This window comes from Bos mutus, chromosome 18 (genome assembly GCF_027580195.1).
Source record: "Bos mutus isolate GX-2022 chromosome 18, NWIPB_WYAK_1.1, whole genome shotgun sequence".
Classification (NCBI taxonomy): Eukaryota; Metazoa; Chordata; class Mammalia; order Artiodactyla; family Bovidae; genus Bos; species Bos mutus.
This window is the reverse complement of record NC_091634.1, coordinates 12,801,209-12,829,101: the sequence shown is the minus strand read 5'-3', so window position 1 is coordinate 12,829,101 and position 27,893 is coordinate 12,801,209. Positions and strand designations below refer to the sequence as shown.

At 58.0% G+C, this 27,893-nt stretch overlaps 1 protein-coding gene across 4 annotated transcripts; it reads left to right on the top strand.

Annotated features, from left to right (window-relative positions):
• The first annotated feature begins 77 nt into the window (after positions 1 to 77).
• LTBP4 (latent transforming growth factor beta binding protein 4) lies at positions 78 to 27,230 on the top strand. Of its 4 annotated transcripts, XM_070387678.1 has the most exons (33): positions 78 to 241; positions 2,020 to 2,078; positions 2,235 to 2,373; positions 2,854 to 2,963; positions 7,824 to 8,015; positions 8,170 to 8,417; positions 8,494 to 8,596; positions 8,952 to 9,026; positions 9,122 to 9,244; positions 9,780 to 9,944; positions 11,126 to 11,275; positions 11,401 to 11,508; positions 12,059 to 12,190; positions 12,275 to 12,400; positions 13,088 to 13,213; positions 14,008 to 14,250; positions 14,990 to 15,115; positions 15,204 to 15,323; positions 16,176 to 16,304; positions 16,524 to 16,649; positions 16,942 to 17,064; positions 17,302 to 17,433; positions 18,597 to 18,728; positions 18,808 to 18,933; positions 20,142 to 20,288; positions 21,346 to 21,612; positions 21,925 to 21,996; positions 22,270 to 22,398; positions 22,609 to 22,755; positions 23,726 to 23,878; positions 24,842 to 25,222; positions 25,617 to 25,769; positions 26,819 to 27,230. In XM_070387678.1, the coding sequence occupies exons 1-33, from the start codon at positions 93 to 95 to the stop codon at positions 26,971 to 26,973; spliced, it is 4,866 nt and encodes a 1,621-aa protein (XP_070243779.1). In that variant the 5' UTR covers positions 78 to 92; the 3' UTR covers positions 26,974 to 27,230. The 4 variants fall into 4 exon arrangements, with proteins under 4 accessions (XP_070243779.1, XP_070243780.1, XP_070243781.1 ...); XM_070387679.1 differs by lacking the exon at positions 11,401 to 11,508; XM_070387680.1 differs by lacking the exon at positions 14,990 to 15,115.
• Positions 27,231 to 27,893: the final 663 nt, after the last annotated feature.

Sequence of the window (27,893 nt, the reverse complement as noted above, 5' to 3'; positions counted from 1 at the left end):
TAGGCCTCCGGCGGGGGCGGGAGGCGGGGCAGCGCCGAGCCGGACCCGCTGGACAGACGGGCCGCCTGGAGCGCGACTCCACGCCGGACACGATGCGGCTGCCTGGCCCCAGCGGCCGCCGCCCCCTCCTGCTGGTGCTGCTGCTGCCGTTCCTTGCAGCCGCCGCCACTGCCGCCTCCGCCGCCGGCCCCAGCACCAGCCAGGCCGTCGAGGTCGCGGCGATCCCGGGCCGTCCGGCCGGGTAAGCCCCGCTGCGGCCCCTTCGTCCTTGTGCCCCCTCTACCCAATAAGTCTGGCGGTCCAGGAATTTCGGATTTAGGGGAACATGAACCCACTGCTTCGTGATAGGGATAAAGAACCAGAGCTCTTGGATTTATTAGGGCCCTCTGTTTTGTAGGGGTTAGAATCCGAGGTGTATTGAGGTTCTGGGCGGAGGGACTCCCCGCCGGTGCGGTAGAGACAGATGTGGCTCCAGAGAATTCTAGAGTCTATTTGGAGCAGGGTGCCAGTTTATATAGGGGTGGGGCTTTGGGTTCTCCTAGGATGATAGATGGGTGGGGCCGAGCTGAGACGGGGTCCCCCAGGTTTCTGGGATGCTTAAGGAGGAAGAGTATGGGAGGTTATCAAGGCGCTTTAAGGAGGAGTTGAGACGTCCTGGTTTTCTGGGGTTTGGGAATGCTTGAATTAATTAATAGAGACCTTTCCCTATAAGACTTGGAGTTTGGTGTTGATGGCGGAGGGGCTTGTGGGAAATTGTGCGGAGGTGGGGTGGGGGCTGCTCAGATTTCACGAGGGTTAAGGATGCTTTAGTTTTCTAGAATTAGAGGATTCTGGGGTTGAATGAGGTACCAGTGATTTCGCGGCAAGAAATCCAGAATTTCGTATAGATTTGGGAGTTATAGCCACTCTTCCTGTCTACGGGTGACGAGATCGGAGGAAACAGTCTGCCCAGTACCCCCACCCCCCGCCCTGCGGCCCAGCGCTCCGTTACAAAGGCCCCGGGCTCCGCTCCCGCCTCGGTCTCTGCGAATACGTTTAGTAACCCGAGCCGCTCCGGGGGCGGGGCTGGGAAGGGGTTAACCCGGAGAAAAGGCGGGAGGGAATGACGGCAGGATCGGGGGTCAGGGAGGCTCCCACCCGGGCCGCCCCCTTCTCTACCGGGCCCCACCCGTCTAAAAAGAGTCCATACGGCCGACATCCCCTTCGCAGCATCCCGCGCTGCTCCTCTCTCCTGACCTGCGCGCGCGCCCACGGTCCTCGTCCCCCTTAGCCTGGGGATAATGGATTTGTCTGGGGGGCCCCTGGGTTGCGACGCACTTGCGCCCAAGCTGAGGGCTCCGCCAGCCTGAATCGGAGACCCTCCCGGCGCGGAGATTCCTCCGAAGAACGACTCCTTCCTCGTGGTCAGGCGGGAAACTGAGGCCCAAAGACCAGGAGACTCTGGCTCCAGGACACACAGCGTGGAAGGGCAGGAACGGGCTAGAACTCAGACTTCGGGATTCTCAGTGCTGAGCTGTGGCTCCTGTATCCTTGTCCACCTCTGCACCCCGCTGGACCCACAGTCAAAAGAGGACTTCCCTCCCCAGCGGTTGAGGCCTGTGGACGTGGTGCCATCTGCCGGCAAACTGCGGGATGACGGCTGAGTCCAGGACAGGGACGTGCGGCGAGGGCAGGGTTCTAGATTCCCAGAGCCGGGTTGGAAGTGCCCTTAGAAATCCTCTGAGTCTCTCTCTTTTTCAAAAAAGACTTTAAAATGTCTTTTCCAATAATGCCTTATCCACAAACATTTCAGAAGGAAAACAAACGTGAAGTTGCTGTGACCTTTACCTAAACAAATTTGCCTCCCATTGTACAGATGGGGAAACTGAGGCATCGAGCGAAGTGCCTCAGATTGGTCACATATCAACCCCAAGCACCCTCCAGCTTTATCTTGGCTTCCCCTTCCCTATCCCTCATCGCTGTCCTTTGGGGAGTTCTATAGTGCTAGAGGCTGAGTGACTTCCATCCCTCTATTTATAGTGCTCCTGCTTGTCGCTGCTGTCCAAGCCGATCGCCCAGGAGAAGCCGCTGCTTTAGAGGTGGGTTCTTGTAGGCGGGGTATAGGTTGGAGGGGAAAGATGGTAGAAGCAGAGGAGCTGGGGGTCCCTTCCTCATCCCTCACTCCATCTGGAGAGCTGGATGAAAGAAGAACTCGGTTGCCTCCTTTTCCACTTAGTCCCTGGCTGTCTCTGAAGCCTCCTGCAGGGTCCGGAGCTGCCGGCCCGAAAAGTGTGCAGGCCTTCAGCGTTGCCTGGCTCCAGGGCCCCCAGAGCTGCCGAGCGCCAGCCCCAGCGTGAGGAGGAGACAGGTGTCCCTTAACTGGCAGCCACTGACGTGAGTGTGTGACCCTCTCCTGCTAGATGCTCCCAACCCCGCCATTTCCAGCACATATCTCCCTGTGTCTCCTTTTCCTTGCTCTCTCTACTAACTTGTGTCTCTGTTTCTATTTCTCCTTTTCTTGCCTATGGCTGTTTCTAGGTCTTTCAGTTTCTATCTCTCTGTCTCTGTCTCCGTGTCTCTCTCTCTCTCTATTGGTTCTTTGCCTCTGTCTCTTTCTCTCATAGTTAGTTACCTGTCTCTTTCCTCTGTCTTCTCTCTCTCTCCCTCCCTCATCCTGGTTTCTCCCACTGACTTTGTCCTTCCTAGACTCTAAAGAATGTTCCAGGCCTGATCCCCAGAAAGAGATGGAAGGGGGATGCAGAGCCTCCACTGGAAGACCTCCTGATGTAGGAGGTCCCTTCCAGCCGCGGGAGTTGGGGGGAGGGGGTCAGCCTAACCCCGGTGACAACTTCTTCTCTGCCCCCTCCCACCCAGGCTGCAGGAAGCCCGAGCCCTGCTGAGGCGACGGCGGCCCCGCGGGCCGGGGGCCCGGGCATTGCTGAGAAGGAGGCCCCCACAGCGCGCCCCTGCCGGCCAGTCCCGGGGTAAGAACATCCGCCCTTCCTCCGCCGGGTTGGGGGGCGGGGAGGCGGTGAAGGGGGATGGGGGGGGTTCCGGGCCAGATAAAGCCGTCTGGTTCCCACGGTGCAGCCGCCGCCTAGCCGTCCCCCACTGTAGCTCAGCACCCCTCCCCAGGACTCAGCCCCCTCTAGGGACCCCGGCGTCCGGCTGCGAGAGGTGAGTCCGGGACAGGACTAGACGCGGGCCAGAGGCGGTGACCCGCGGGGGTGGGGCCAGGAAGCCAAGCGTCCGGGCTCCCCGCGGCCGAAGAGGGGGGCGCTGTCCCGGCAGAGAGCGCCCGAACTAGCCCAGACAACAAAAGCGATTGTGCGGGTTGGCGCCTGCCGGGTCACCGAATGCACCAAATTGCGGGGCGGCTAGGGGCCAAAGGCCTCCCACTGCTCTCCCAACCCTCCTCCCCATCTCCTCTTGCTCCAGCTCTCAGCCCCTGGGCTAGCACACCCCCTAGTCTCCGCTACCCTCAAAAGTCTCCCTCCTGCTGTGGCCTTCAGCCCAGATGTGTCCCCTCCTCCCTAAAGTCTTCCAGATGTGGGCCTTCCGCCAGATGTGAGGACCCCCGCCCACCATCTTCCTCCACCGTTTCCCCTAATCTATTCTGACTCCTCCTCCCAGGTGTGAGGATCCCGGTCAGATGTGACTGCGTCCTCAAGTGGGCCCCTCCAGCGTCCTGCCCACCAGGCAGACCCCCAGTCACTTCGTGTGCCCAGGTGCACCGACCCTTCTCCTCCCACCCCCCAGATGTGCCACCTGGCTGCCCAGATGTGCCATGACAATCGCCTACTCAGATGAAGCCCTTGTCTCTGTGACTGAGGCGGGGACAGCCTTTAGCCTTCTCCCCAAATGCGGCCCCCACTACTCTTTCCTCTTTAAACACTCAGCTCGGTCTGGGGTGGGGTGTGGGGGGGACCGGCCCGCCCCCACCTGTTCCCTTCCCCGCCTCTCCCCTGCGGGCCCCATTCACTTGTTGATGCGGGGCGGGAGCAGAGGGGGCGCCCCCCTCCCCGCTCCGAGTCTAGCGCCCAGCCTGCGCGTCTCTGGCTGCGCGCCCAGCCCCACGCGCCCCCGCGCGGCCGCCGGGGAGGGAGTGGTGGGGAGGGGGGGCCTGAGCGGGGGCGCGGCCGCCCTCCCCCGCGGGCGGGCGGGCGCGGCCGGGCCCCTCGGGCGGGCTGGGGCGGCGGCGCGGCGGAGCGCGGCGCTGCAGCCATGGCGGGCGGCGCGCGGCTGCTCTGGGTGTCGCTATTGGTGCTGCTGGCGCTGCTCCGGCCGCAGCCCGGGCTAGGTCGACCCCGAGAGCGCCTCCGCGTGCGCTTCACCCCGGCCGTGTGCGGCCTGAGCTGCGTCCATGGGCCCACCGGCCCCCGCTGCACCCCGACCTGCGCGCCCCGCAACACCACCAGCGTGGACAGCGGCGCGCCCGGCGGGGCGGCCCCGGGGGGACCCGGCTTCCGCGCCTGTGAGTGCGGGGTGGTGGTCCAGAGGGAGGGGTTCCCGGGGGGGAGGTGGAGGATCCCTGGGGATGAGGGAGACAGTCCCCAGGAAGAGGGATCCCAGATTCCTTGTGCCAGAGTGCTGGGGGATCCCCAGCTTATTTGAGGAAGAGAGCCTCAAATTCCTGGCTTTTGGGGTTGGATCCTGAGAGTCCTGATTCTGCAAGTAGTGAGGGTTCTCAGGGACCTGTCGTGTCCCATGTGAGGCGACGGGGGCTGACTTTCTTACCTTTGAGTAAAAGTGGGGAATCTCAGAATTGAGGGGCTCTGGAACTTGGGGGAAAGGGGTCTGAATCCTGCGACTGTGAGCAGGGGTCCCCAGAGTCCAAGGGAAAGTTCCAGGGCCTTGAGAAGCGGTTTTCCGTTTCTGCTTCTTTGGGTGGGAGGCATTAGGAAAGTCTAGGATGGAAGTGCCTGTGAGGAGGGGGATTGGGGTGTGGAAAGTCGATCCTGAGAGCTGAGAGGAAAGGTGTTCATAGGAGGGTCTCTGCAAGACCCTGAGTTGCAAGGGTCGCACGTGGAAGAGCAATCCAACAGGCGGTCTGGGGGGAAAGGCGCCCCCTGGGGGTCAGAGGGGACAGGAGGGTCTGCGCACCAGGCTCCTCTAGAGATGGAGAGCCCTGGTGGGGGCGGGGGGAGTCAGGTGAGGTAGGGGTAGTGGGCCACCTGTTGGCTCCAGGGCGTGATGGTGGGTGGGCTCTCAGAGTCTGGGCCTACCTGCCCCCAGTCCCGGAGGCCCTCTGGAGTGGGGAGTGGGGGCCCCTGGCGCCGAGAACTCGCCCAGCCTGGCCCCCGGCCAACGCAGCCCTGGCCGGCGTGAGCTCATCTCTCGCCGGAGCCCCCGCCCGCTGCCACTCCCTCTCTCCACCCCTTCCTCCCTCTTTCCCTCACTCCCTCCCGGCCCAGCCTCAACGGGCCTCTGCCAGGCGCCGTGCCCAGGCGGGTGCCAAGCCCCTGGAGGCGCAAGGAGGGGACTGCGAGGGGCGGGGCGGGGGGCTGACCTCGGGAGGACCTCGATGTCCTCAGCTCCTCAACCCTCCAGGGGTGTGGGACATGGAGTTGCCTGTGCCCATCTAGCGGCCCGCCCTGGGTGTGGGAGCCCTCAGGGAGCTGGATGGGGGGGCTACATTCAGGACAAGAGAAGACAAAGCAGTGTCTTTGATGGCTCGGAAATGCCCCCTCCCCCGACCGCTGCCCCCAACAGAGACTCTTCTTATTTTGGAAACTTCATTCCTAGTTAAGCCTTTCCTAAGCCTGCCACTTAATTAAGGACCCCTCTTAGAGCACCCTGTAGTCCTGGCCTGAGCCCCCTAACTAGGGGAGCCAAGAATCTCTGCCCTCAGTCCCCATGCCCCTCCGCACCGCTATCAACAGACTCCAGAGACCAGCCCCTTCAGTGAAGTTCCCGCCCATTCTTCTGATGTAATCGCCCCAAACTGCACCCCTCACCAGAGAACTCTAGTTTTGTCCCCCTGCTACTCCTCCCCACTTCCAGGGGAAACCCCAGATTACAAAGGCTGTACAGTGATAACTACTCTAGCTGAATTCCCTTCCTGAAAAAGTTTCCGGTTTTCTTCTATTTCCAACTGAATCCCGTCAGAGATCCCTGATTGCTGGGTATCCAAGTCCTTCCCTCCCAGCTGACACCCTCCCCCAGAAACTTCTGATTCCTCTATTTTCAGAAAAACCCAAAGTTGGTCTTGATCAGCTGATTCTCCCAAGAGGACTCCAGATACTGTGCTCCCCTCAAGCAGCCATTAATCTAAAGACTGGGGCACCTTATCCCTTAGCTGAGAGGGAAGCGGGTATTCCACAATATCTTAGAATCTTCTCAAACAGCGGAGGCTCTCATGTGCTGGAAAGAATTCCACTACTCCATCTCCACCTTGCTCTCAGCACCCTCAAATTGGCCGTTCCTTCTAAGTCACTAGAGTCCTGTTAGTAGGTAACTCTCCCCAAAAGGACTAAAGAGGTTCCTTCTGCCTCCTTTTCCTTTGGGATCGGCTCCCTTTCTGTTCCAGAAACCTCCTGAGGTCTTCGAACGGCGGAGTGCTGCCTTCTAACTGATCTCTTCTCAGGAGTCCAGTCTCCGTACCCTTATAAGTTGAGGGGGCTCCCTCTATGTTTTCCTGTCTCCAGTGTGTGGCTCAGAATCCCACACACGCCTTTCTGGACGGCCCCGTCCGCCTGCCCGCTTCCTCCCCTCCGCACAGCTGTCTCCAGCTGTTCTCGGCAGCCCCAGGGGAGAAAGGGAGGGGGGTGCTCTCGCAGGATGTGTCCGGCCTTCTTTGGCTCAGCGGGCCCGGGGCTCCCCCAAGGGTCCAGAACGAGGAGCCGCCGCCCTGCCCCCGCCGCACCCCTCTCTTTGTTTACCCCGCCGCACAGCTGGCAGTGCCCCGCCCCAAGGTGGCCCAAGGCCCAACGAGGACGCGCACAGGGGAGAGCAGGCGCGTTCCCGCTGGCCCCGCCCCGGGGCTACCGGAGGCGGGAAGTCAGAGCTGGAACCGGGGAGCCGGAGCCAGAGGGGAGGTGGGCGGAGACAGAGCGCGGGGATGTGGGGCTAGGACGCGCAGATAGCGGGGAGGTGGGATGAGAGGAGCGCGGGCGAGCGAGCCAGGGCAAACTAACGTGAGGAGGGGAAGGTGGGTGGAGCTAAACGCAGCAGGTTAGACGCCTCGATGGGCGGGGTTTGCAATCCTTAGGGTAGAAGAACGCGATGTGGGCGGGGCGCATAGAAGCGAGAGGCGGGGACGGGGCGGGGAGAAACGGACAGCCTGTGGGCGGAGCTTGAACCTGCCGCCCGGGGTGCAAACGTGCCTAGAATGGTAAGGAGACAGAGTTGCTAGCACGGGATGGTGCCAAGGAGTGACTGAAGTGTAGTTTTAGTCAATGGAAGTGACAAGCGCTGGGTCTGACGGGGCTGGAACAGCAAAAAATGGGCAGGACTAAATGCGAAGGCACGAGTTAGAGTGGACGTGACTGAGCCTATAGGCGGGGCCAACACTATCTGGGCGGGGCTAGTAAGCCTCGGACTCTGCGGGAAAGTGGGACTTGAGAGGGAGGGCGGGGCGATATGAAAGTGAAGGAGGAGCTTGGGGGCGTGGCGAGTGGACTCAGAGGGCGGGGCTACACCTCCGGGGCCTGGACCCAGCCTATGCCAGTGGTCAGGGTTAGTGAGATGACGCAAGACGACTCAAGGGTGAACGACTTAGAACTGAGTGATACCTTTGACGGTGTAGTTATAACGTTAGGGGCTGAACTAAGTGAGGGTGCTCTCGTCCCAAGAGAGGCTGCAAGGAGGGTTGCCGACCCTGAGTGTCCTCGCTCTCTCCCCAGTCCTGTGTCCCTTGATCTGTCACAATGGAGGAGTGTGCGTGAAGCCTGATCGCTGCCTCTGTCCCCCGGACTTCGCTGGCAAGTTCTGCCAGTTGCATTCATCGGGCGCCCGGCCCCCGGCCCCGGCCATGCCAGGCTTCACCCGCTCTGTGTACACCATGCCGCTGGCCAACCACCGCGATGATGAACATGGTGAGGAGAGTGCGGCCAGAGTTCCCTCCGTACCCTCCACCACCTCGTCGTTCCTCTGACTCCCATGTTTCCTTCTTTCTCCTGAGTACCCTTCTCCATCGCGCCCTTTTCCTGCATTCCTACTCGCACTTTGCCCCGCGGTGCCTCTCTCCAGGTGTGGCGTCTATGGTGAGCGTCCACGTGGAGCACCCGCAGGAGGCGTCGGTAGTGGTGCACCAGGTGGAGCGTGTGTCCGGCCCTTGGGAGGAGGCGGATGCCGAGGCAGTGGCGCGGGCAGAGGCGGCGGCACGGTCGGAGGCGGCAGCGCCCTACACAGTGCTGGCACAGAGCGCGCCGCGCGAGGACGGCTACTCGGACGCCTCGGGCTTCGGTTACTGCTTTCGGGAGCTGCGCGGAGGCGAAGTGAGAGGAGGCCGGTGGGGAGGGGCCCGGAGCGTGCCACCGCGCGGGGGCGCGCTCACCCTACACTTCCCCACAGTGTGCGTCCCCGCTGCCCGGGCTCCGGACGCAGGAGGTGTGCTGCCGAGGGGCTGGCTTGGCCTGGGGCGTTCACGACTGTCAGTCGTGCTCGGAGCTCCTGGGTAAGCCCCAGGATGTCCCCAAGGTGCTCGGAGCTGGGGAGGACTGAGAACCCTGCCGCTCCCTGTACTCTGCCCTTAGGATGTAGCCTTATACGAATTCTAGTCATGCCTATCCCGTTGTGGGGATCCTTTCCAGTCTAGACCCACCCATATCTGCTGGGACCATCCATCCCACTTTCTGACTTTGGCTAGCTACCCTATTCTTACCCGACCTTCACGCCATTCGCCAACCTAAGGCTGACCTTGCGCTCAAACCACACTCAACATCTTTTAGTTCCTGCCACCCCATTTTCGCCCCCGCCCGCTCCATTCTCGCTCCTCCCGCCACTGGCCCACCCCTCTCCTTTCTCCACAGGTAACACCCACCAGGCGGGCGCCCCAGATGGGCCGTGTCCAACTGGCTTTGAAAGGGTTAATGGGTCCTGCGAAGGTGAGCTGGAGCCAGGGTGGGAAGAGCTCGGGTCTAGGGAAGGCGCTGTCGGAGAGCTTGCCCTGATGCCTCTGGGATCACCCCATTCCTCGTAGATGTGGATGAGTGCGCGACTCGAGGGCGCTGCCAGCACGGAGAGTGTGCAAACACGCATGGCGGGTACACTTGCGTTTGCCCCGACGGCTTTCTGCTCGACTCGTCCCGCAGCAGCTGCATCTGTGAGCCGCCGGGGTCTGAGGCTGGTCCCGTGTCCACCCTATCCTCATGGCCGAGCATCCCTGGGTCTACTTACTTAGGGAATTACTTAGACCACACCCTCCCAGATCCTCCCAGATTCCCTGGTCCGTCCCCCGCCTCCCAGTCACTCGTACCTCCCCTTCCGCGCATCTTAGACTCTCAGACTCTCTGGAGCCTCTTTGGCTCTTCTAAGAACCCCTTAAACCTTTTGAACTCAGATCTCCAGACTTTGATCAGCTCCTCTCAAGCCCCAACATTTCCTCATCTCTCGCGATACTTCTTCAGATCCTGAGATCCTTCCCAGACCCCCTTTCACCCCCTCAGATTTTCCCCAAGCCCAGAACCCTTCTCAGACCTCTAGGCCCCCCGCCCCAGCTCTTCTTCAGACTCTGAGATTTCCCAGATGCCCTTCGCACCCACCGAGCTCTCCTTGGGACCATTCCCCTACCTTCCAGATCCCCTAGACCACTACACTGCCAACCCTTCCCTGAAGAATTTCCTCCCCGTCCTCCCCAGCCCAACACGTGATCTCAGAGGCCAAGGGGCCGTGCTTCCGCGTGCTTCGAGATGGCGGCTGCTCACTGCCCATTCTACGCAACATCACCAAACAGATCTGCTGCTGCAGCCGTGTGGGCAAAGCCTGGGGCCGGGGTTGCCAGCTTTGCCCACCCTTTGGTTCAGGTGAGTGCCTCCTTCCTGTCTTTCTCGAGCATTTTTTTTTTTGCTTTCGTTTTCTCTGTTCGACTCTTTGCAACCCCTTGGATTGTAGCCCGCCAGGCTTCTCTTTTCGTGGAATTTCCCAGGCAAGAATACTGGAGTGGATTGCCATTTCCTACTCCAGGGGCTTTTCCCGACCCAGGGATCGAACTCGGGTCTCTTGTATCTCCTTCATTGGTAAAGTGGATTCTTTACCACTTTGGCCACCTTGGAAGCCTGCCTTTCTTTCAATTCAGTTCAGTTCATTTCAGTTCAGTCGATCAGTCGTGTCCGACTCTTTGCGACCCCATGGACTGCAGCACACCAGGCCTCCCTGTCCATCACCAACTCCCGAAGTTTACTCAAACTCATGTTCATTGAGTCGGTGATGCCATTCAACCATCTCGCCCTCTGTCTTCCCCTTCTGCTCCCGCCTTCAATCTTTCCTGCCTTTCTTCAGAGTTGACGCAAATAGGCCTTCTAGGCTCCGCCCCCAGACTCTCCAATCAAGTTAGACCCTAGTCTTGGCCACACCCCCGGCCTTTGAGACAACCTATCATCAGACTGGACTCCGCCTGGGCCCCCACCCCACCTTGGGCCACAACGACACCTGAGGCCCTCGACCTTGAAGTTAGGCTGTGTCCCACGAGCGTCACCCCCAGCCTCAACCTCTCATAGCCCTTGAGATAGACTGCTTGCCCAACTTTGTCTCGAGGCTTGGCCAAGTACCCAGCTTCTGAGACACTGCCTCCTATCTAACTTCAGCTTTGGGCCCTGCCCAAGACACACTCCTCTCCGAGACACCTCCCTGGCAATCTTTTTCTGCATAAAACCAGATCCCACAATGGACCTGATTGGTTCCTGGCCTGTCCCTGTAGACACGAAACCAGACCCTGCCTTCAACTCCTGTCCCTGCCATCATCCCAAAGAGGGGAAAACATCCTTGGTCCCACCCTTAGCCTCTGAGATATCCCATTCTTTGCCAGGGTACCACCCCATCTCAGCATCCAAACCAAACCCCTAACACACCCCCAGGCCAAGCCTTCCCCACGATCAAGTCCAGACCCTCAACTCCCTCTTCTCTTTCTCTTTCACCACCCTTCCCTCTCATTCCCCCTACTCTCTTGCCCTTTCTCTGCCCATCTTTCTCCCTTTCCTGTTACCAGAGGGTTTTCGGGAGATCTGCCCAGCCGGCCCTGGCTACCATTACTCGGCCTCCGACCTCCGCTACAACACCAGACCCCTAGGCCAGGAACCACCCCGAGTGTCCCTCAGCCAGCCCCGTGCCCCACCTTCCACCTCTCGACCACCCTCAGGTGAGCTGGTTTCTGGAGGAGGGGGTGTTGTCTCCAAGGGGCTGCCCCAGGCTCACCAAAAAAAGGGGAGATGATCAGGGACACCCAAATCAAGGTCTCCAATGCTGACACCCCTTCTTTACCAGGCTTTCTGCCCACTCATCGCCCAGAACCTCGGCCTGAGCCCCGGCCAGGCCCTGAGCTTCCCCTGCCTAGCATCCCTGCCTGGACTGGTCCTGGGATCCGTGAATCAGGTGTGGTAGAGGGAAATGAGGGCACAGGCAAGAGTTCCAGGGAGGGAGGCTCCACCGTGAAGATTCTAGAATAGAATAGGGATGTGACAGCCAGAGGAGTTAAGAAATGGGTGGGAAAAGATCAAGGTTTGCTGGATGAGGTGGTGTTTACACCAGGGACTGGAGTCAGACAGGCCTGGGTGCAAATTCTCTGTCATTACTGTGAGGATTAAACAACCTGTCTGTGAAGTATCTAGGAGATAGTAAGTGCTCAGTTAATGTGAGACAAGTGATTTTCGTGGAGGACACTAAGAACATATTTCAGGCAGAGGACGGGATTCTAAAGTAAAATATTAAAAAATGGAGACTTTGGGGTGGCAGTATGGGAGGATTCAGGCAGAAGATCTGATGAGAACATCGCATGATAGAGAAGGGCATCAGAGGGAGAAGACTTGGTTTGAGGAGGGACACCCAGGAGGGTGTTTTAGGTAGAGGATCTGAGGGAATTGTACTGGGGTGAAAAGGACGGGATTCATACATGGGGGAACCCTGTCTCACTGGACCCCCGCAGGTCCCTCTGCAGGCGAGTGTCAACGCAATCCCCAGATCTGCGGCCGTGGACGGTGCATCCCTCGGCCCAGTGGCTACACCTGCGCGTGCGACTCCGGTTTCCGGCTCAGTCCGCAGGGCACACACTGCATCGGTGAGCCAGGCTGGGTGGGGAGGATGGAGGCGGGGCGGGAGGCTGTACGGTGTCACCTCCTGACCAGCCCTTCTGTACCCTCAGACGTGGACGAATGTCGCCGCGTTCCCACTCCTTGTGCTCCCGGACGCTGCGAAAACACGCCAGGCAGCTTCCGTTGCGTGTGCGGGCCGGGCTTCCGAGCCGGCCCGCGGGGTACGGAGTGTCTGGGTGAGAAATCCAGGCCCCACCCCAGCCAGGGTCTCGCTCCAGCTCTCCCTCGAGAGCAGCCCCGCCCTCGCACGCTTTCCCACGTCCCTTCAGCCCAACTCCTGCCTTGGCCTGGCCCCCAGCCCCGTCTCCAGTCTCCAGACCGATTCCGGCCCCACCACTCCCTCTTTCGCGACCTGCCCGCCCTTCCGTTGGCCCCGCCCCTTTTATGTTCCAGACTAATGCCTGCCCTCTCCAAGGCCCGTCCCCTGACCCGCAACTGCTGTAACCCACCTCCTCACCGTGACTCGTGATTTCCGCCCTGTCACACCATTGCCCCATCCCCAGTCCACCCCTTGCCCCCTCCTGCCTTCCCTTTTCTGGGTCTGCAAAGCTGCCCTTCCCGCCCTTGCCTTACCCAGTCCCTACCCTCCCCCAAATTGTCCCCCTCACGATTCTCCTCTCTGCCTCTGCCCAAGCTGGTTCCCCAACTCAGGTCCCGTCCTTACCGCTGAAGCTCCGCCGCAGCCTTAAACCGACCCACTCCGAGCCCCTCTACCGCCCCTGGCTCCCGCTTCAGCCTGGCCCCTGCCCCAGCTTGACTCCGCCCCTGCTGTCCCTGGCCCCCCCGCCCCCTGCCAAGCCGTCTGGGGAGGGGAGGAGGCGGAGTGTCTGCCCCTGCCCCAGCCACCCTGTTTGTGCCCGCAGACGTGGACGAGTGCCACCGCGTGCCGCCACCTTGTGACCGTGGGCGCTGCGAGAACACGCCAGGCAGCTTCCTGTGCGTGTGCCCCGCGGGGTACCAGGCTGCACCCCACGGAGCCAGCTGCCAGGGTGAGGGACTGGGCATGTAGGGGGGAAGGGAAGAGCAGCAGCGGTGCGGGATACTGAGCCGGAGCCAGGAGGCAGAGGGAAGCTGATTGATTCGAGACAGAGGCCAGGCTCTGAGAACCAGACGGACAGCCTGGTTGGGGATGGAGAGGCCAAGTGATGGAAAACAGAAAGGCTGAGTCATGGAGGTTGGAGAAACAGAGGGAGGGGGTGGAGATGAAAGGGTAGAGTTATGAAGGACAGAGTTTAAGGAGGCCCGCTGATATGGACTAGAAAGAGTTCTAGGAAGCAGACAAGCAGCTTCATAGGGATTGAAAAAATAGAGGGCTAGAGGATGGAATGGCACCCCACTCCAGTACTCTTCCCTGGAAAGTCCCATGGACAGAGGAGCCTGGTGGGCTGCAGTCCATGGGGTCGCTAGGAGTCGGACTCGACTGAGCTACTTCACTTTCACTTTTCACTTTCATGCATTGGAGAAGGAAATGGCAACCCACTCCAGTGTTCTTCTTGCCTGGAGAATCCCAGGGATGGCGGAGCCTGGTGGGCTGCCATCTATGGGGTCGCACAGAGTCAGACATGACTGAAGCAACTTAGCAGCAGCAGCAGCAGCAGAGGATGGAGGTAGGATGATGAGGGATAGGCTGGCAGAGTGATGAAGATGGAGAGACCAGGGATTAGGACAGGGTGGCAGGATGGTGCAGGGTGAAAGGTCAGAGCGATGGAGGTCAGGGAGGCAGAATAGAGTATGGGGGGAGGGGCATAAAGGAGGTATGACCTGAGTCCCTTGTTCTGAGCAGATGTAGATGAATGTATCCAGAGCCCAGGCCTGTGTGGCCGAGGGGTCTGTGAGAACCTGCCTGGCTCTTTCCGCTGTGTGTGCCCGGCTGGCTTCCGGGGCTCCGCGTGTGAAGAAGACGTGGATGAATGCGCCCAGGAGCCACCACCCTGTGGGCCTGGCCGCTGTGACAACACAGTGGGCTCCTTTCACTGTGCCTGCCCTGCTGGCTTCCGCTCCCGAGGGCCTGGGGCGCCCTGCCAAGGTGAGGGGACCAGGTCTAAAATCACTCCACCCCTGCTCTTTGCTGTGGGGACCGGAGAGAGACAGGTTTGGGGTGGGAGGTGGGGGCAGCAGAGAGGCAGAGGGATGAGATTCAGTGGAGGAAGACAGGGACAGAGGCCTGGGGAAAACGACGGGGTGGGAAGGGTCTGGCTCCAGAGTCTTTCCCCCTTTCTCCAAATATGAGGGTGTTCTCCAGTCCTCCCCCCTTTCTTGGATGATGCTCTTGTGCTTGTGGGCTTCTCCACTGGCTCAGCAGTAAAGCATCCACCTGCAATGCAGGAGATCATGTACAATGCAGAAGACACAGGTTCGACCCCTAGGTTGGGAAGATCCCTTGGAGAAGGAAATGGCAATCCACTCCAGAGTATTCTTGCCCAAGCTATCCTATGAACAGAGGAGTCTGGTGGGTTACAGTCTATGGGGTCGCAAGAGTCAGGCACAACTTAGCGACTAAACCACCACCTTGTGCTCGTGGGAACTCTCAGGAAGGGACAGGGCTGAGGCACAGAAGGCATCATGCAGGAGGTGGTGTCCTGGCCACTTCATGGCAGTTGGAGAGACCATTAATGGGGAAGCAGTGAAACGATCCGTCCTTCTGGCAGGAGGGGGCAGCCTGAGCAAGGTCCAGGGCACTGCCTCCAGAATGGAATGTTGGGGTGGGTGGTGATGGTAGGGGGTCCAGGTCCCTTTTTCAGCCCCACTGGCCTCCTCTGCCCCAGATGTGGATGAGTGTGCCCGTAGCCCCCCGCCCTGCGCCTATGGCCGGTGTGAGAACACGGAAGGTGGCTTCCAGTGCGTCTGCCCCACAGGCTTCCAGCCCAATGCTGCCGGCTCCGAGTGCGAGGGTGAGGCCGGGGAGGGAGGGACGAGTGTGGATGGATGAGGGGGGCATTGGACCACTACTTCAAAGCCGCACTCTTGTCTGCTCCCCAGATGTAGACGAGTGTGAGAACCACCTGGCATGTCCTGGGCAGGAGTGTGTGAACTCACCTGGATCCTTTCAGTGCAGGGCCTGTCCTGCTGGTCACCACCTGCACCATGGCCGATGTACTGGTAAGATCAGGCCCTGGGTGTGACCTTGGACCTGCGTCATGACTCCTGACCAAGATTGTGACCCTTGACCTGACCTGCAGCCTTCTAACCTGGATCTCAGTCCTCTTACCTGGATCACAACCCCCAGAGCATGACTGCGATTCTTGACCTAGACTTGATCTCCGCCGATCAGAGTGCAGTTTCTGATATGGACCATGACCCTTGGCCCTGAATGTGACTTCTGCCTCTGTGATCAATGACCTTCAACTTGACTGTGACATTTGACCTTAGCTGTGAACACTGCTGATAACCCTGGGACCCCAACCCTGATAGCAGTTGTGCCCCTCCTGTCCTCTGGCCCTGTATTCGACCTGTGACCCCTAAACTTGACTGTGACATCTGGTCTAACCATAACTACCAACCATAACCCTGACCATAACCCCTGACTCTGTGTGATGCTTGACCCTGTCTTTTTCACTTCCCCTGCCCTTTCTCAGGGTCCCTTCTCTGGGACCTGATTGGGTTCATGATCTGGATCCCAAACCCTGACCAGAGACTCGGACCCCTGACTCATCAGAATGGCATCCAATTATCCTGCTTTATAATACCTGACCCCTTACCCTAACTAATGTCTGAACCCTGTCCCAGTCCCTTCACCTGCCCCTAGGATCCTGGCACAGGGAGTTCCCAGAAACCCAGACACAGGATCCCCCGAAGATGGTCCCCAGGATTAGAGAGCCCTGGTCTCCCTTACCCAGTTCTGCTGCTGGCTCTTTACCTCACGTCCAACCCAAGACACTTCCCATCATTTCTTTCTGACCCTCATCCATGTGTCCTTAAGCAGAACCTCCTCTGAAATCCCCGTTCCCGCAGATGTGGACGAATGCAGTTCGGGCGCCTCCTGCGGCCCCCATGGCCATTGCACTAACACCGAAGGCTCCTTCCACTGCAGCTGCGAGCCAGGCTACCGGGCGCCAGTTGGTCGGCCCGGGCCCTGCGCAGGTGGGCTGGGTGGGGAAAGGGCTGGACAGCCTTGGAGTGGGCCCTGGCTTCCTGGGCAAAGCCTGGTGGGGAGGTGGGAGCTGGACTAAGGGACTGTATAGGTGGAATTAAGAAACTGGCCGTCTGGGGCGTGGCTTGCGAGCAGGGTTGCTGCTTTGTAGGCGGGGCTTGGGTCCTGGGGCGGGTCTGGTGACCCAGTCTGAACTCTGGGTACCCTAGACGTGAACGAGTGCCTGGAGGGCGACTTTTGCTTCCCCCACGGCGAATGCCTCAACACCGACGGCTCCTTCGCCTGTACTTGTGCCCCCGGCTACCGGCCCGGACCCCGCGGAGCCTCTTGCCTCGGTCGGTACCCACGCCAGGCCTGAACCGGGAAAGGCTGGGGAAAGGGAGGGGCGGAGTTGGAGAGGAAAGGGGGAAAGGGCGGAGTCTGGATAAATTGGGCAGTGAATGGACAGGCTCGAGCCAAGCTCGTCGGGGAGGTGGGGCTTGCAGGAAAGGGAGGAGCCTAAGGCAGGTGGGGGAAGGCGTTAGAGTCTCGGAGCCGTAGAGGCCGGGAAAAGGTGGTGGAGGGGCGTGGTCTGGAATGTCAGGCAGAGAAGGAGACTGGCTTGCGGTTGCTGACACTGTCCCGCAGACGTGGACGAATGCAGCGAGGAGGACCTCTGCCAGAGCGGCATCTGTACCAACACCGACGGCTCTTTCGAGTGCATCTGTCCTCCGGGACACCGCGCCGGCCCAGACCTCGCCTCCTGTCTCGGTGCGAGGCCCCGCCCTGGCCAGATCCCTCTCTCCTCTGCCTCTGGTCTCCCCTATTTGTCTCCCTCTCTGCCTCCCCTCTGCTTCTTCCTCCTTCCCCCTTTCCTGCGTCTCCCGCCTCCAGCTTCTAACTCTGCTCTCCCCTCCCTGACTCCCCAACCTGTTCTCCTTTCCCTCCTTGCCACCCTTCTTCCCGCGCGCCGCTTCCCCCATCTGACTGCCCCGCCTCCTCCCTCAGACATTGACGAATGTCGGGAGCGGGGCCCTGCCTTGTGCGGGTCCCAGCGTTGTGAAAATTCCCCGGGCTCCTACCGCTGTGTCCGAGACTGCGACCCCGGCTACCACGCAGGCCCCGAGGGCACCTGTGACGGTGAGACCACTGCCCCCGCCCCCACGAAGAGCTTTCTCGATGACCAAGGAGGGGCTCCAGGCTTCACTTAACTCTCTCCCCATCGGTGGTGCAAACAAGCTACTAGTGTGTCTTTACATTGTCTGTAGTGGGGAAACAGGAAGCTGAGGGAAGACTCTTCTATCAGGAAACAGACCAAACCTCGCTTCCAGAAGCAGCACAGATTTGGGGTTAGGGGGGATGGTATGCAGGTCAACATTTTGTGGAACAGATGAAATGACTGTGAACTGCTTTGCGTTCTTGGGTTGCCAGACCCCTGATTCATGGAAACCTAGTTTCATGGACCTCATTCACTAATTTCACAAGAATTCATTAAGCCCTACCGTGTGGGATACTGGGAGCAGAACAGGCAATAAGTCCAACAAAATCCCTGCCCATGGGACTTCCCTGGTGGTCCAGTGGGTTAGATTCTGCAGTCCCAATGCAGGAGGCCCGGGTTCAATCCGTGGTCAGGGAACTAGATCCCACATGCTGCAACTAAAGATCCCACATGCCACAATGAAGACCCAGCACAGCCAAAAGTAAACAAACAAAAAAATCTCTGTCCTCATGGAGCTGATGTTTTATCGGGGAGAGACAGACAATAAATATGTAAATAACTCTGATTCATCCAGCAAATGATTTAGGGGCAGCTACACCTGGGGATACAGCAAGGAACAGGACAGACACAAACCCCTGCCAACGTGGAGCTTGGATTCTAGGGAGGTGACAATCAGCATGCTAATAAATACATGGATATAAGAAGTTTAAGAAGGAAAGTAAAGCAGGATAAATGGACACAGAGGACAGGTTAGATAAGGGTGGGGGCGCTGGTTAAGGGGGCTTGACCTAGACTCTGGAGTGAAGCAAGAGAGGGAGCCATGCAGATAGCTGAGGGAAGAGTGTTCCTGACAAAGGGAACACCAAGTGCAAAGATCCTGAGGTGGGGTCACATTTAGGCTATTTGAGAAATGGTAATGAGGCCTTGCCTGCCTTAAGAGGTGTCAATGCTTGTTGGTCGGACTCGTAGAATACCAGATTCAGACACCTCTCAGGCATAGGAACTGGAAGCAGCACCAAGAACCTGTGAAATCAGGCCTGTGACTCTCCTTTCTTTCCCCTACGCCCTCCCCATGCTTTTGCAGACATAGATGAGTGCCAGGAATATGGCCCAGCGATTTGTGGGGCCCAGCGCTGTGAGAATACCCCTGGCTCCTACCGCTGCACGCCAGCCTGTGACCCTGGCTACCAGCCCACGCCAGGGGGCGGATGCCAGGGTGCGTGTCCCTGGGGCCGTGGGTGAGATGCGGAGGGGATAGAAGTTCCAGCCTTGGCTTGACTGTCTGGTGGTTGCAGATGTGGACGAATGCCGGAACCGGTCCTTCTGTGGGGCCCACGCCGTGTGCCAGAACCTGCCTGGCTCCTTCCAGTGCCTCTGTGACCAGGGCTACGAGGGGGCGCGGGACGGGCGTCACTGCGTGGGTACGGGGCTCCTGGGGGAGGGTGGGGCCAAAGGGTGGGGAAGAGGCTGGTCAAACCCTGATCCTCTCCATAGATCTGAGTGCATGTAACCTTTAGAGGTATGGAATTTAGACCTTGGAATAGAAGATCATCTTCATGTCAGTCAGGAGTCCCTATTAACTCAGATTTTATTTGGGGTATGCTTTAAAAATTCATGCATAAGGGAGTAGAAGTACCGTAACCTTAAGTGTATGTAAACATTTTTTCCCCAAACATTTACAAAAAAATATTTGGCAGCACATGGGACCTTAGTTTCCCAACCAGGGACTGAAACCCTGTCCCCCACATTGGAATGCAGAGTCTTAACCACTGGGCCGCCAGGGAAGTCTGCCAACATTTTATGAGAAAATTTTCTAAACATATGGCAAGTTAAAGGCCTGTAGAGTGAATCTCTGCACACCCATGACCTGCATTCTATTATCATTATACTTGTTTCCTCACATGTCTCTCCATTAATCCACCTAATTTTTTGGAGAGATTTAAAATTAAATTGCAGGCATCACTATATCACTCCCCAAAATTTTTCATGCATAATAATGCATATTATTAACCAGAGATCAATATGTGTTCACAGATATTTTTGAGGTTCATCTTACATACAGTGCAATGCATGATTCTTAATTATACATTCTCTTAGTTTTGACAAATATGAACACATCAGGCTTCATTTCTTTAAAGGGAATCAAAACTGTGAAGTTCAGGGAAATACTTGAACTTTGGGGATACGTGAATATAGGAATTGTAACTAGGCTAGCTGTCTCCCAGCTCTGCTATCCTCTATTGCATTTATTTTCAGGCAGATTCTCTTTTCACAACGACAAAAGGGGCCATCGCACCTCTGGCTAACATCCTCAGCTTGCCATCCCTAACTACAGAGGGAGGCTCTGAGTATTTCTAGAACAAGTCCCAGCACTGGCTTTGATTGGCCCAGCTGGGTCACTGCCTGTCTTTGACCCAGAGAAATGCATCAATCTGCTTGACCTACTCAAAACACATGGGTTGAAAAATGGAGAAGCAGAGGGCTCCCGTGGGGAAATCAGGGTTTGTCATTGGAACATAAGCAGAGGATGGGATCTGAGCCGTTAAAATGCTTGAAAGCTCAGACTTTGATGGAATTCCAGAAGTTTACCACCGTTGACTCCCTCTTCCGTCTTGTCTCCTGCTGACAGATGTGAATGAATGTGAGACACTACAGGGCGTGTGTGGAGCTGCCCTGTGTGAGAATGTGGAAGGCTCCTTCCTCTGTGTCTGCCCCAACAGCCCTGAGGAGTTTGACCCTATGACCGGGCGCTGTGTTCCCCCTCGGACCTCTGCTGGTGAGACTGAGATCAAAGTCTACTTAACTGATGGCTGCTGGCCCCACAGGAAAGTAATGGGATCTAACCATTCCTGATGTGGACAGCTGCCATCAGTTAGATGCTGTTGTTTTAAACAACAAAAAACTGCAAAACACAGAAGTTAACCTAGGTGTGGGACTCAGTGTCAGAAGTAGATCCTGGTTCTGACTTGACCAGATTCCTCCATTCAACAAATGTTCACGGTGTTTAGGCCCTTTTCTGGGCACTGGGAACACAGTGCTGCTGCTGCTGCTAAGTCGTTTCAGTCATGTCCGACTCTGTGCGACCCCATAGATGGCAGCCCACCAGACTTCCCTGTCCCTGGGATTCTCCAGGCAAGAACACTGGAGTGGGTTGCCATTTCCTTCTCCAATGCATGAAAGTGAAAAGTGAAAGTGAAGTCGCTCAGTCGTGTCCAACTCTATCGACCCCATGGACTGCAGCCTACCAGGCTCCTCCGTCCATGCGATTTTCCAGGCAAAAGTACTGGAGTGGGGTGCCATCGCCTTCTCCGGGGAACAGAGTAGTGACCAAAAAAGACCACCCTGTCTTCAAGGGGGACAGATAGCAATATAGCCTGACAGTAATAATATAGAGAAATCAGGACTGTGATGGAGGCAAGGGCCACGGGGTAGGTAGGGAGGAGAAGGCAGGTGAGAGAGGGACTTGAGCGGTTCCACGTGGACAGGTTGTGGAGCTGCCTAAGTCAGGAAACAGTGTCTAGGCCTAGGTCTGAGTATGAAGATTCCCAGGCCATTTTGGGATGTGTTGATTAGGAGGCCTCCAGGAGGCCAGGGAAATGCCCTCTTCTCTGACCTGAACTGCAGGTGGGATGAGGGGCCAGATGCTTGGGAGAGGGAGATAGGGAGGCAAGAGGTGCAGAAACCAGAAGAGGCAAGAATGGAAGAGACCATGGCGGATCGATGGTGAGGGATGTGGAGCCTGGTTCTGCCACACCGGGGCCTCAGTTTCCCCATCCATAACGGAGAGGCTGGAGGCTCAGCCCGCACTGGGCTAAAGCCCCTTGTCTCCCCAGGTACATTCCCAGGCGCACAGCCCCACGCACCTGCCAGCCCCAGTCTGCCAGCCAGACCCCCGCCCCCACCCCCGCCCCGCCGGCCCAGCCCACCCAGGCAGGGCCCTGTGAGCAGCGGGCGCCGGGAGTGCTACTTTGACACCGCGGCTCCGGATGCCTGTGACAACATCCTGGCCCGGAACGTGACGTGGCAGGAGTGCTGCTGCACTGTGGGTGAGGGCTGGGGCAGCGGCTGCCGCATCCAGCAGTGCCCGAGCACCGAGACAGGTGGGCATGGGCCTCGGGGTGCACGCAGGGCTGAGGGTTTGGGTAGAAATAGGTGGACATGGGACTGGGCTGGGACAAGGGGACACACTTGGACAAGGGGCAGAGGTGCTGGTATTGCATGGGCAAGGGTGACTTGCCAGCCAGGTGGGCATCAGGCTGAGAGGTGGATACAAATAGGCACAGGGGCTGAAGTCTTGGGCAGTGAAGGGCAGGCATGGGGCAAGAGTAAGCACTGAGGCAAGTGGGCACAAGCAGGCCCAAGGCAGGGGCTAGGGCCAGGGTGTGGGGGCTTAGCCTTGTCTCTGTGTGCAGCTGAGTACCAGTCATTGTGCCCCCATGGCCGGGGCTACCTGGCGCCCAGCGGAGATCTGAGTCTCAGGAGAGGTAAGGCCCACCCACCCTCAGCCTCCAGCCCAGCTCTGTCTCACCCTGTCTCTGTTTTCTTCATCTCTATCTCTCATCCTGTTTCTCTGTCTTTCCCCTTCCCACCCCTACCTTCTGACTCTGTCTCTGGGTCTTTGTCACCATCTCTTCCTCCTTCTCTTTCCTGATCCTGCCCTGCAGCCACACACTCCCCTCCCCCGATCCAGCCCATCCCACAACCTGGCCCTCCCCCATCTCTGGTGAGGCGCGTGCCTCTGATCATCTTTCCCGCAGACGTGGACGAGTGCCAGCTCTTCCGAGATCAGGTGTGCAAGAGCGGCGTGTGCGTGAACACAGCCCCAGGCTACTCGTGTTACTGCAGCAACGGCTACTACTATCACGCCCAGCGACTGGAGTGCATTGGTAAGAGTCCCCCACCTCCACCATCACCCCCACCCTCGCCTGGGACTCTTTCCAACCCTTGGTCACGCCAGCGCCTCTCTGGAATGTGACCACCACCAGCAGGAAGTCGTTCCTGAAGTCTAGACTCCATTTATCAGATTGTCAATGCACTGGGGAAAGGGCAAAAGGGGAGGAGGCTACTTCTTAATCACTCCCTCCATGCCTCCCTAGATAATGACGAGTGCGCGGACGAGGAGCCAGCTTGTGAGGGAGGCCGCTGCGTCAACACTATCGGCTCTTATCACTGCACGTGCGAGCCCCCACTTGTGCTGGACGGCTCGCGGCGCCGCTGCGTCTCTAACGAGAGCCAGAGCCTTGGTGAAGTCTTCCCGCGCCCCGCCCCGTGGATTATCAGTCCCCCCCACGCCGTCCAGCCCCTTTTAACCTCAGCTCAGCCTCCTGCCTACACCCAGGCCACGCCCCTCGCGCGTGGCTCTGTCACGCCCCTTAACGCTCCATTTAGCCTCTGGTCTTGGCTTTTGGCTCTCAGAACTGGAGGCCAGCTGGCGTGGTTAAAGACTAAGGTTTCAGAGGAACCTCCCTGCCACTTGCTGGTCCGGTGTACACAAGCACGTTTGCTTATTCCCTTTTGGACCCCCACAGCTTGTTTTCAGCATATTGGGTAGATTGGCAGTAGCCCCTCTCTTAGAGGGTGGTTCTAAAGAATTCTGTTTTCAAGAACACAAGGAGGACCTGGTTTCACTAAGTGCTAAAAGCATGCTTTCTGTTATTTCCCTGTGTGTCTCTCTTTGCACCTCTCTATGAGTTTCTGTCTTTAGGCTTTTCTCTAAATTTCTGACCCTCTCTGCATCTGTCTTCGCTTTTAAGTCTTTCTCTCTGCACCTTTGCTTTCCTGTGTTTCACTGAATCTCTGACTCTTTTGATATGTTTGTCTTTATTTTTTTGGGTCCTTTCTTTTTGCCCATTGACACAAACTCTCTTGCTTACTGTTCCTACAACATCCTTCCACACTCTATCTAAGACGTCATTCAAACAACAATGCTCAGAGAGGAAAAGCAACTGCCCTGGGGTCACAGAGCCTTCCAGAGGCCAGGCTTGGATAGATTCCTCCTCTCCAGACCCTAGCTCCCTCCTATTTGATAATTTCGTGCCAGGCCAAGCCCTGTACTCACCTGGAGCTACTTCAGAGGACTTCCGGAAGCCACATCACAGCTGATGTGAAGGGCTGAATGATAGGGAGGGGCTGGCTGGGCTGAAGGAGATTGAGCAATTTGGGAGGACTTGAGTGTCTTCTTCCTGCCTTGATGCATGCTGTCTCTGCCCTCAGATGACAATCTGGGAGTGTGCTGGCAGGAAGTGGGGGCTGACCTTGTGTGCAGTCGCCCTCGGCTGGATCGCCAGGCCACCTACACAGAATGCTGCTGCCTCTATGGCGAGGCCTGGGGCATGGACTGTGCCCTCTGCCCCGCACAGGACTCAGGTACCACCACCTGCCTGGGCCACACTCAGAGACTCTGCCCCTCAGGCACTAAATCCAGTCCTCAAACTCCCAGTCTTAGACCCCAAGATCCCCCCAAACTCAGCCCCTCAGACCCCTATGTCCCAGCCCATTCCTAAATCTTGGTTTCTTAGGCCCCAAGTCACAACCCAAAGACCTCCAAGCCTCAACCACAGAAAACCCAAGGCCTGACTTAGCAGGTGTCATAGTTCCAGTCCCATAGGGCCCTGAGGTCTGGGCTCTCAGACTCTCAACCCCTGGTCTCTGGTACCCCAAACAAAACAGCCCATGAGACCCCTCCCCCAAAGCCTGGACCTTTAGAAGTCAAATGCCAGTTGCCAGATCCTGCCATCCTGGCCCCCAGACTCTGGTCATAGCTCACAAACCTCCAAGTTCCACTGGCTTGGATATTCACATCCAAGTGCCTAAAAGGCCAGCCCACAGCAACAGAGATCCCCCTTGCCTTGTCTCTTAAAAGCCCAGAGTCCCCTATTTCTCAGCCCTTGGGAAACCAGTGCCAGCCCCAGGTCCTTGGTCCTCTGACTTCCAGGTCCCATGGCTCAGATCCACTCCCATGCATCCTGATCCCTCAGGTCCCTGATACTTCCCAGTCCTAAAACACCTCCATCCCACCTTCATAGGCCCGTAGCGCCAGATCTCATGGGTCCACAAATTCCATCACTTGAATCCTGACTTCTAGCTGTAGTCCTCAGTACTCCTACCTCAGTGCCTTGGAATCCCGGTCTCAGTCCTCAGACCTCAGTCCTGGCTCCAGAACCCCTGATCCCAACCCTGAAACCCCAACCCGCTCCTTTGACACCCCTCTAATGCCTCAGCCCAAGCCCCTCCCACCCTCTCCTCCAGGCTCCTCTTCCCTCAGGGGGGATATACATAGCAGATGTCGGGGAAGCCCAGCTGATTGTTAGGCTTGGCTCCTATTTGCAGATGACTTTGAGGCCCTGTGCAACGTGCTGCGCCCCCCTGCATATGGACCCCCACGGCCAGGTGGCTTTGGACTCCCCTACGAGTATGGCCCAGACCTAGGTCCACCTTACCAGGGCCTTCCCTATGGGCCTGAGTTGTACCCACCACCCGTCCTACCGTATGACCCCTACCCACCGCCACCTGGGCCCTTCGCCCGAAGGGAGGCCCCCTACGGGACGCCACCCTTTGACATGCCGGACTTTGAGGACGATGGTGGCCCCTACGGTGAATCTGAGGCTCCTGCTCCATCCGGCCCGGGCACCCGCTGGCGCTACCGGTCCCGTGACACCCGTGGCTCCTTCCCAGAGCCTGAGGAGTCACCTGAAGGTGGAAGCTATGCTGGTGAGTACTGAGGCCTGAGTGATGAGCGCTAAGATGAGGACCAAGTTGTACAGAGATGGCACTAGGAGAAGGGAAGGCGGGAGGGATGGGGAGAGACAGAGATAGAAACAAAGAGAAGTCGGGGAGAGACAGACTCAGAGAGACAGGAAAACAGAGATATTGTTGGAGAGAGCGACGGAGAGCAGAGATGAAGAGGAACAGAGCCATCTCGGTAGATGAACCGAGAAAACGATGAGGACAGAGGGAAAAGCTAGAGAGAACAGAGCAACGCAGTAAACATCCTGGCCCCACAGCGCCGCCCACAGCCCTGGAGCGGGATGGACAGTTTAGAAGGGGACCCAGGGAATCAGGACAGGGCCCCACTCGAACCCCGGAATCCCCACACTCTCCGCAGGCGCCCAGGCTGGGCGCTACGAGGGACTGGAGGCGGAGGAGTGTGGGATCCTGGATGGCTGCGCCCACGGCCGCTGCGTGCGCGTCCCCGAGGGCTTCACCTGCGACTGCTTCGACGGCTACCGCCTGGACATGACTCGCATGTCCTGCGTTGGTGAGGCGGTGGGCCAGGGCCAGCATCGAGGGGTTGGAGATAGGGTGGAAAACCTTTACTAGCGGTGGGTAATCAGGGTCGTCAGGGAGACCGGCCAAACGGCTAGGCAGGGGAACAGAAAAAAATTCTTGCTCAGGGATGGGGCATGCCTGCAGGACAGGTCAGGTTGTGAGGAAAGCCAGGTTGTGACCACAACACCAGGGCTGGGCTTGAAGCTGGATGGAGAGAATAGAATCCTGCAGACGTGATTGTTAAGGACTCCCAGAGCTATTTTGAGCGATTTGCTTGACTTCTTTGAAGAACCTTCAGTCTTCCCATCTGTAAAATGGGAATATGCATCATGTCTGCCTGGTTTAGACAGCAGGAAAGCGGAGTGGTTACAAGCCAGGACTCTGGGGCAGTTGGATAGACCTCAGGCTCTGTCCACCAGCGTGATATGTGATCTTGGACAGGTCACTGTCCCTTGCTCAGTTTTTCTCATCTGAAAAATGAGCATATCTTACAGAACCCATTTCACAGAGCCGAGAACATCGATTTGCAATGACAGTGAGGCCTTTGTGTAAACCAAAGCTCAGCGAAGAGAACTGACTTCCCGAACGACTCAGAACTAAGAAACAGCAGGGGGCTGGGCACTCAGAGTCTTTGCCAGCTAGTCTGAGAACTTCCTGGGCTTTTTGTGTGACACTGGGCAAGGGGCTTCCCCATGCTGAGGCTCAGTTTGCCCAGTACCTACCTCATTGGGTTATTAGGAGGATAGTTAATACAGGTAATATGCTCAAAACAATGTCTGGCACAACAAGCATTTGTGGGTGCTGACACCATCATCAGTATTGTTTTCCTAGCAAAACCCTAGTGCCCTAGGGGGCTACCATATCCATCTCACAGAACACAAAGCTGAAGCGCAGAGAGGTTAAGTCACCTGTCCAGCTCACACAGCCAACAGTCTCCACTCCGACAGGAGACTCAGCATCCACAATCCTCAGGGGCCAGGGAGGCGGGCACCTGAGTCCCCAGCCCTGAATAGCACTCCTGGTATCTCCTCTCCCCAGACATCAACGAGTGTGACGAGGCCGAGGCGGCCGCCCCGCTCTGTGTCAACGCGCGCTGCGTCAACACTGATGGCTCGTTCCGCTGTATCTGCCGCCCAGGATTCGCACCCTCACACGAGCCGCATCACTGCACGCCCGCCAGACCCCGGGCCTGAGTCCCCAGCAGCCCTGGGCCGCCCACTCCGCGCCTGCGCACGCGGGGTCCCTGCTGCGCAACCCTGCCACCCACCCGCTTGCGCGCATGCGCACAGCGATGCCGCACCCGGCGGAAAGGAGGGTCAGTGGGACAGATGGACAGAAGGAGCAGCCTTCCTACCGACGTCGCGGGCCCAGGCTTAGCCCACGGTCCCCTTCACATTCCTGCTCCTTTTTATAAAAATGTTCAATTAAAAAACACCTATTTTGTACCTTCCGCCTCTGTCTGCCTGATGTTTCTCAACATCTGGCTCCAGAATTTGTTTTTTGAGCCACTAAATTACATCCTCTCCCCATTCCTGCTTCTTCATTCCTGCGCCTCTGTCGCTTGCTCTCTCTCTGCCTTCTTTGGTCCCTGCTTTTCTCCTGTGTCTGTTTCTTTGTCTCTGTCTTCTGGCTCTTGTCTTTCTGCTTCTTTTCTCTGCCTAATTCTCCTTGTCTCTGTGTCTTTCTCTTTCCCTCTTTCATTCTGTCTCTAATCTCGAGGTCATACCTCTGGATTTTTAATACTCCTGCCCTTCCCGATAAATCCTGTCCATAGCTTTAACTTCCCCCTGCCGTAGGCCTCAAGAAGGGGTAGGATAGGGTAGCCTAACCCCTGATCAGAGTGCTCCCTCCTTACTCAGCTAGAGGGAACCCCAGATTTCCTTTACTTCCCAAAGGAGTTTCAAGCTTCTCTGGTGCAAGTGGGCCATGGGGAGGAGGTGGGAGCAGGAGTCTCTGGAGGGGGACGTCCAGACCGGGCCTCCAGCTGGAATTTGGCTGTGGTAGGCAGGGAGTGGCACTCTAGGTGGGTGGTCTGTGCAAGGACATGTGGAAGCCGGGATGAACTCTGTGTGTGGTGGTAAAGAGTCTAGCTTGTACCCCCCCTCCCCGTTGG

Coding starts and splice junctions, on each gene's coding strand:
- LTBP4 (XM_070387678.1), top strand. CDS start 93: ATGCGGCTGCCTGGCCCCAGCGGCCGCCGCCCCCTCCTGCTGGTGCTG. Junction 12,191..12,274: donor GCAGGGCACACACTGCATCG/GTGAGCCAGGCT, acceptor CTGTACCCTCAG/ACGTGGACGAATGTCGCCGC. Junction 25,770..26,818: donor GACTCGCATGTCCTGCGTTG/GTGAGGCGGTGG, acceptor TCCTCTCCCCAG/ACATCAACGAGTGTGACGAG.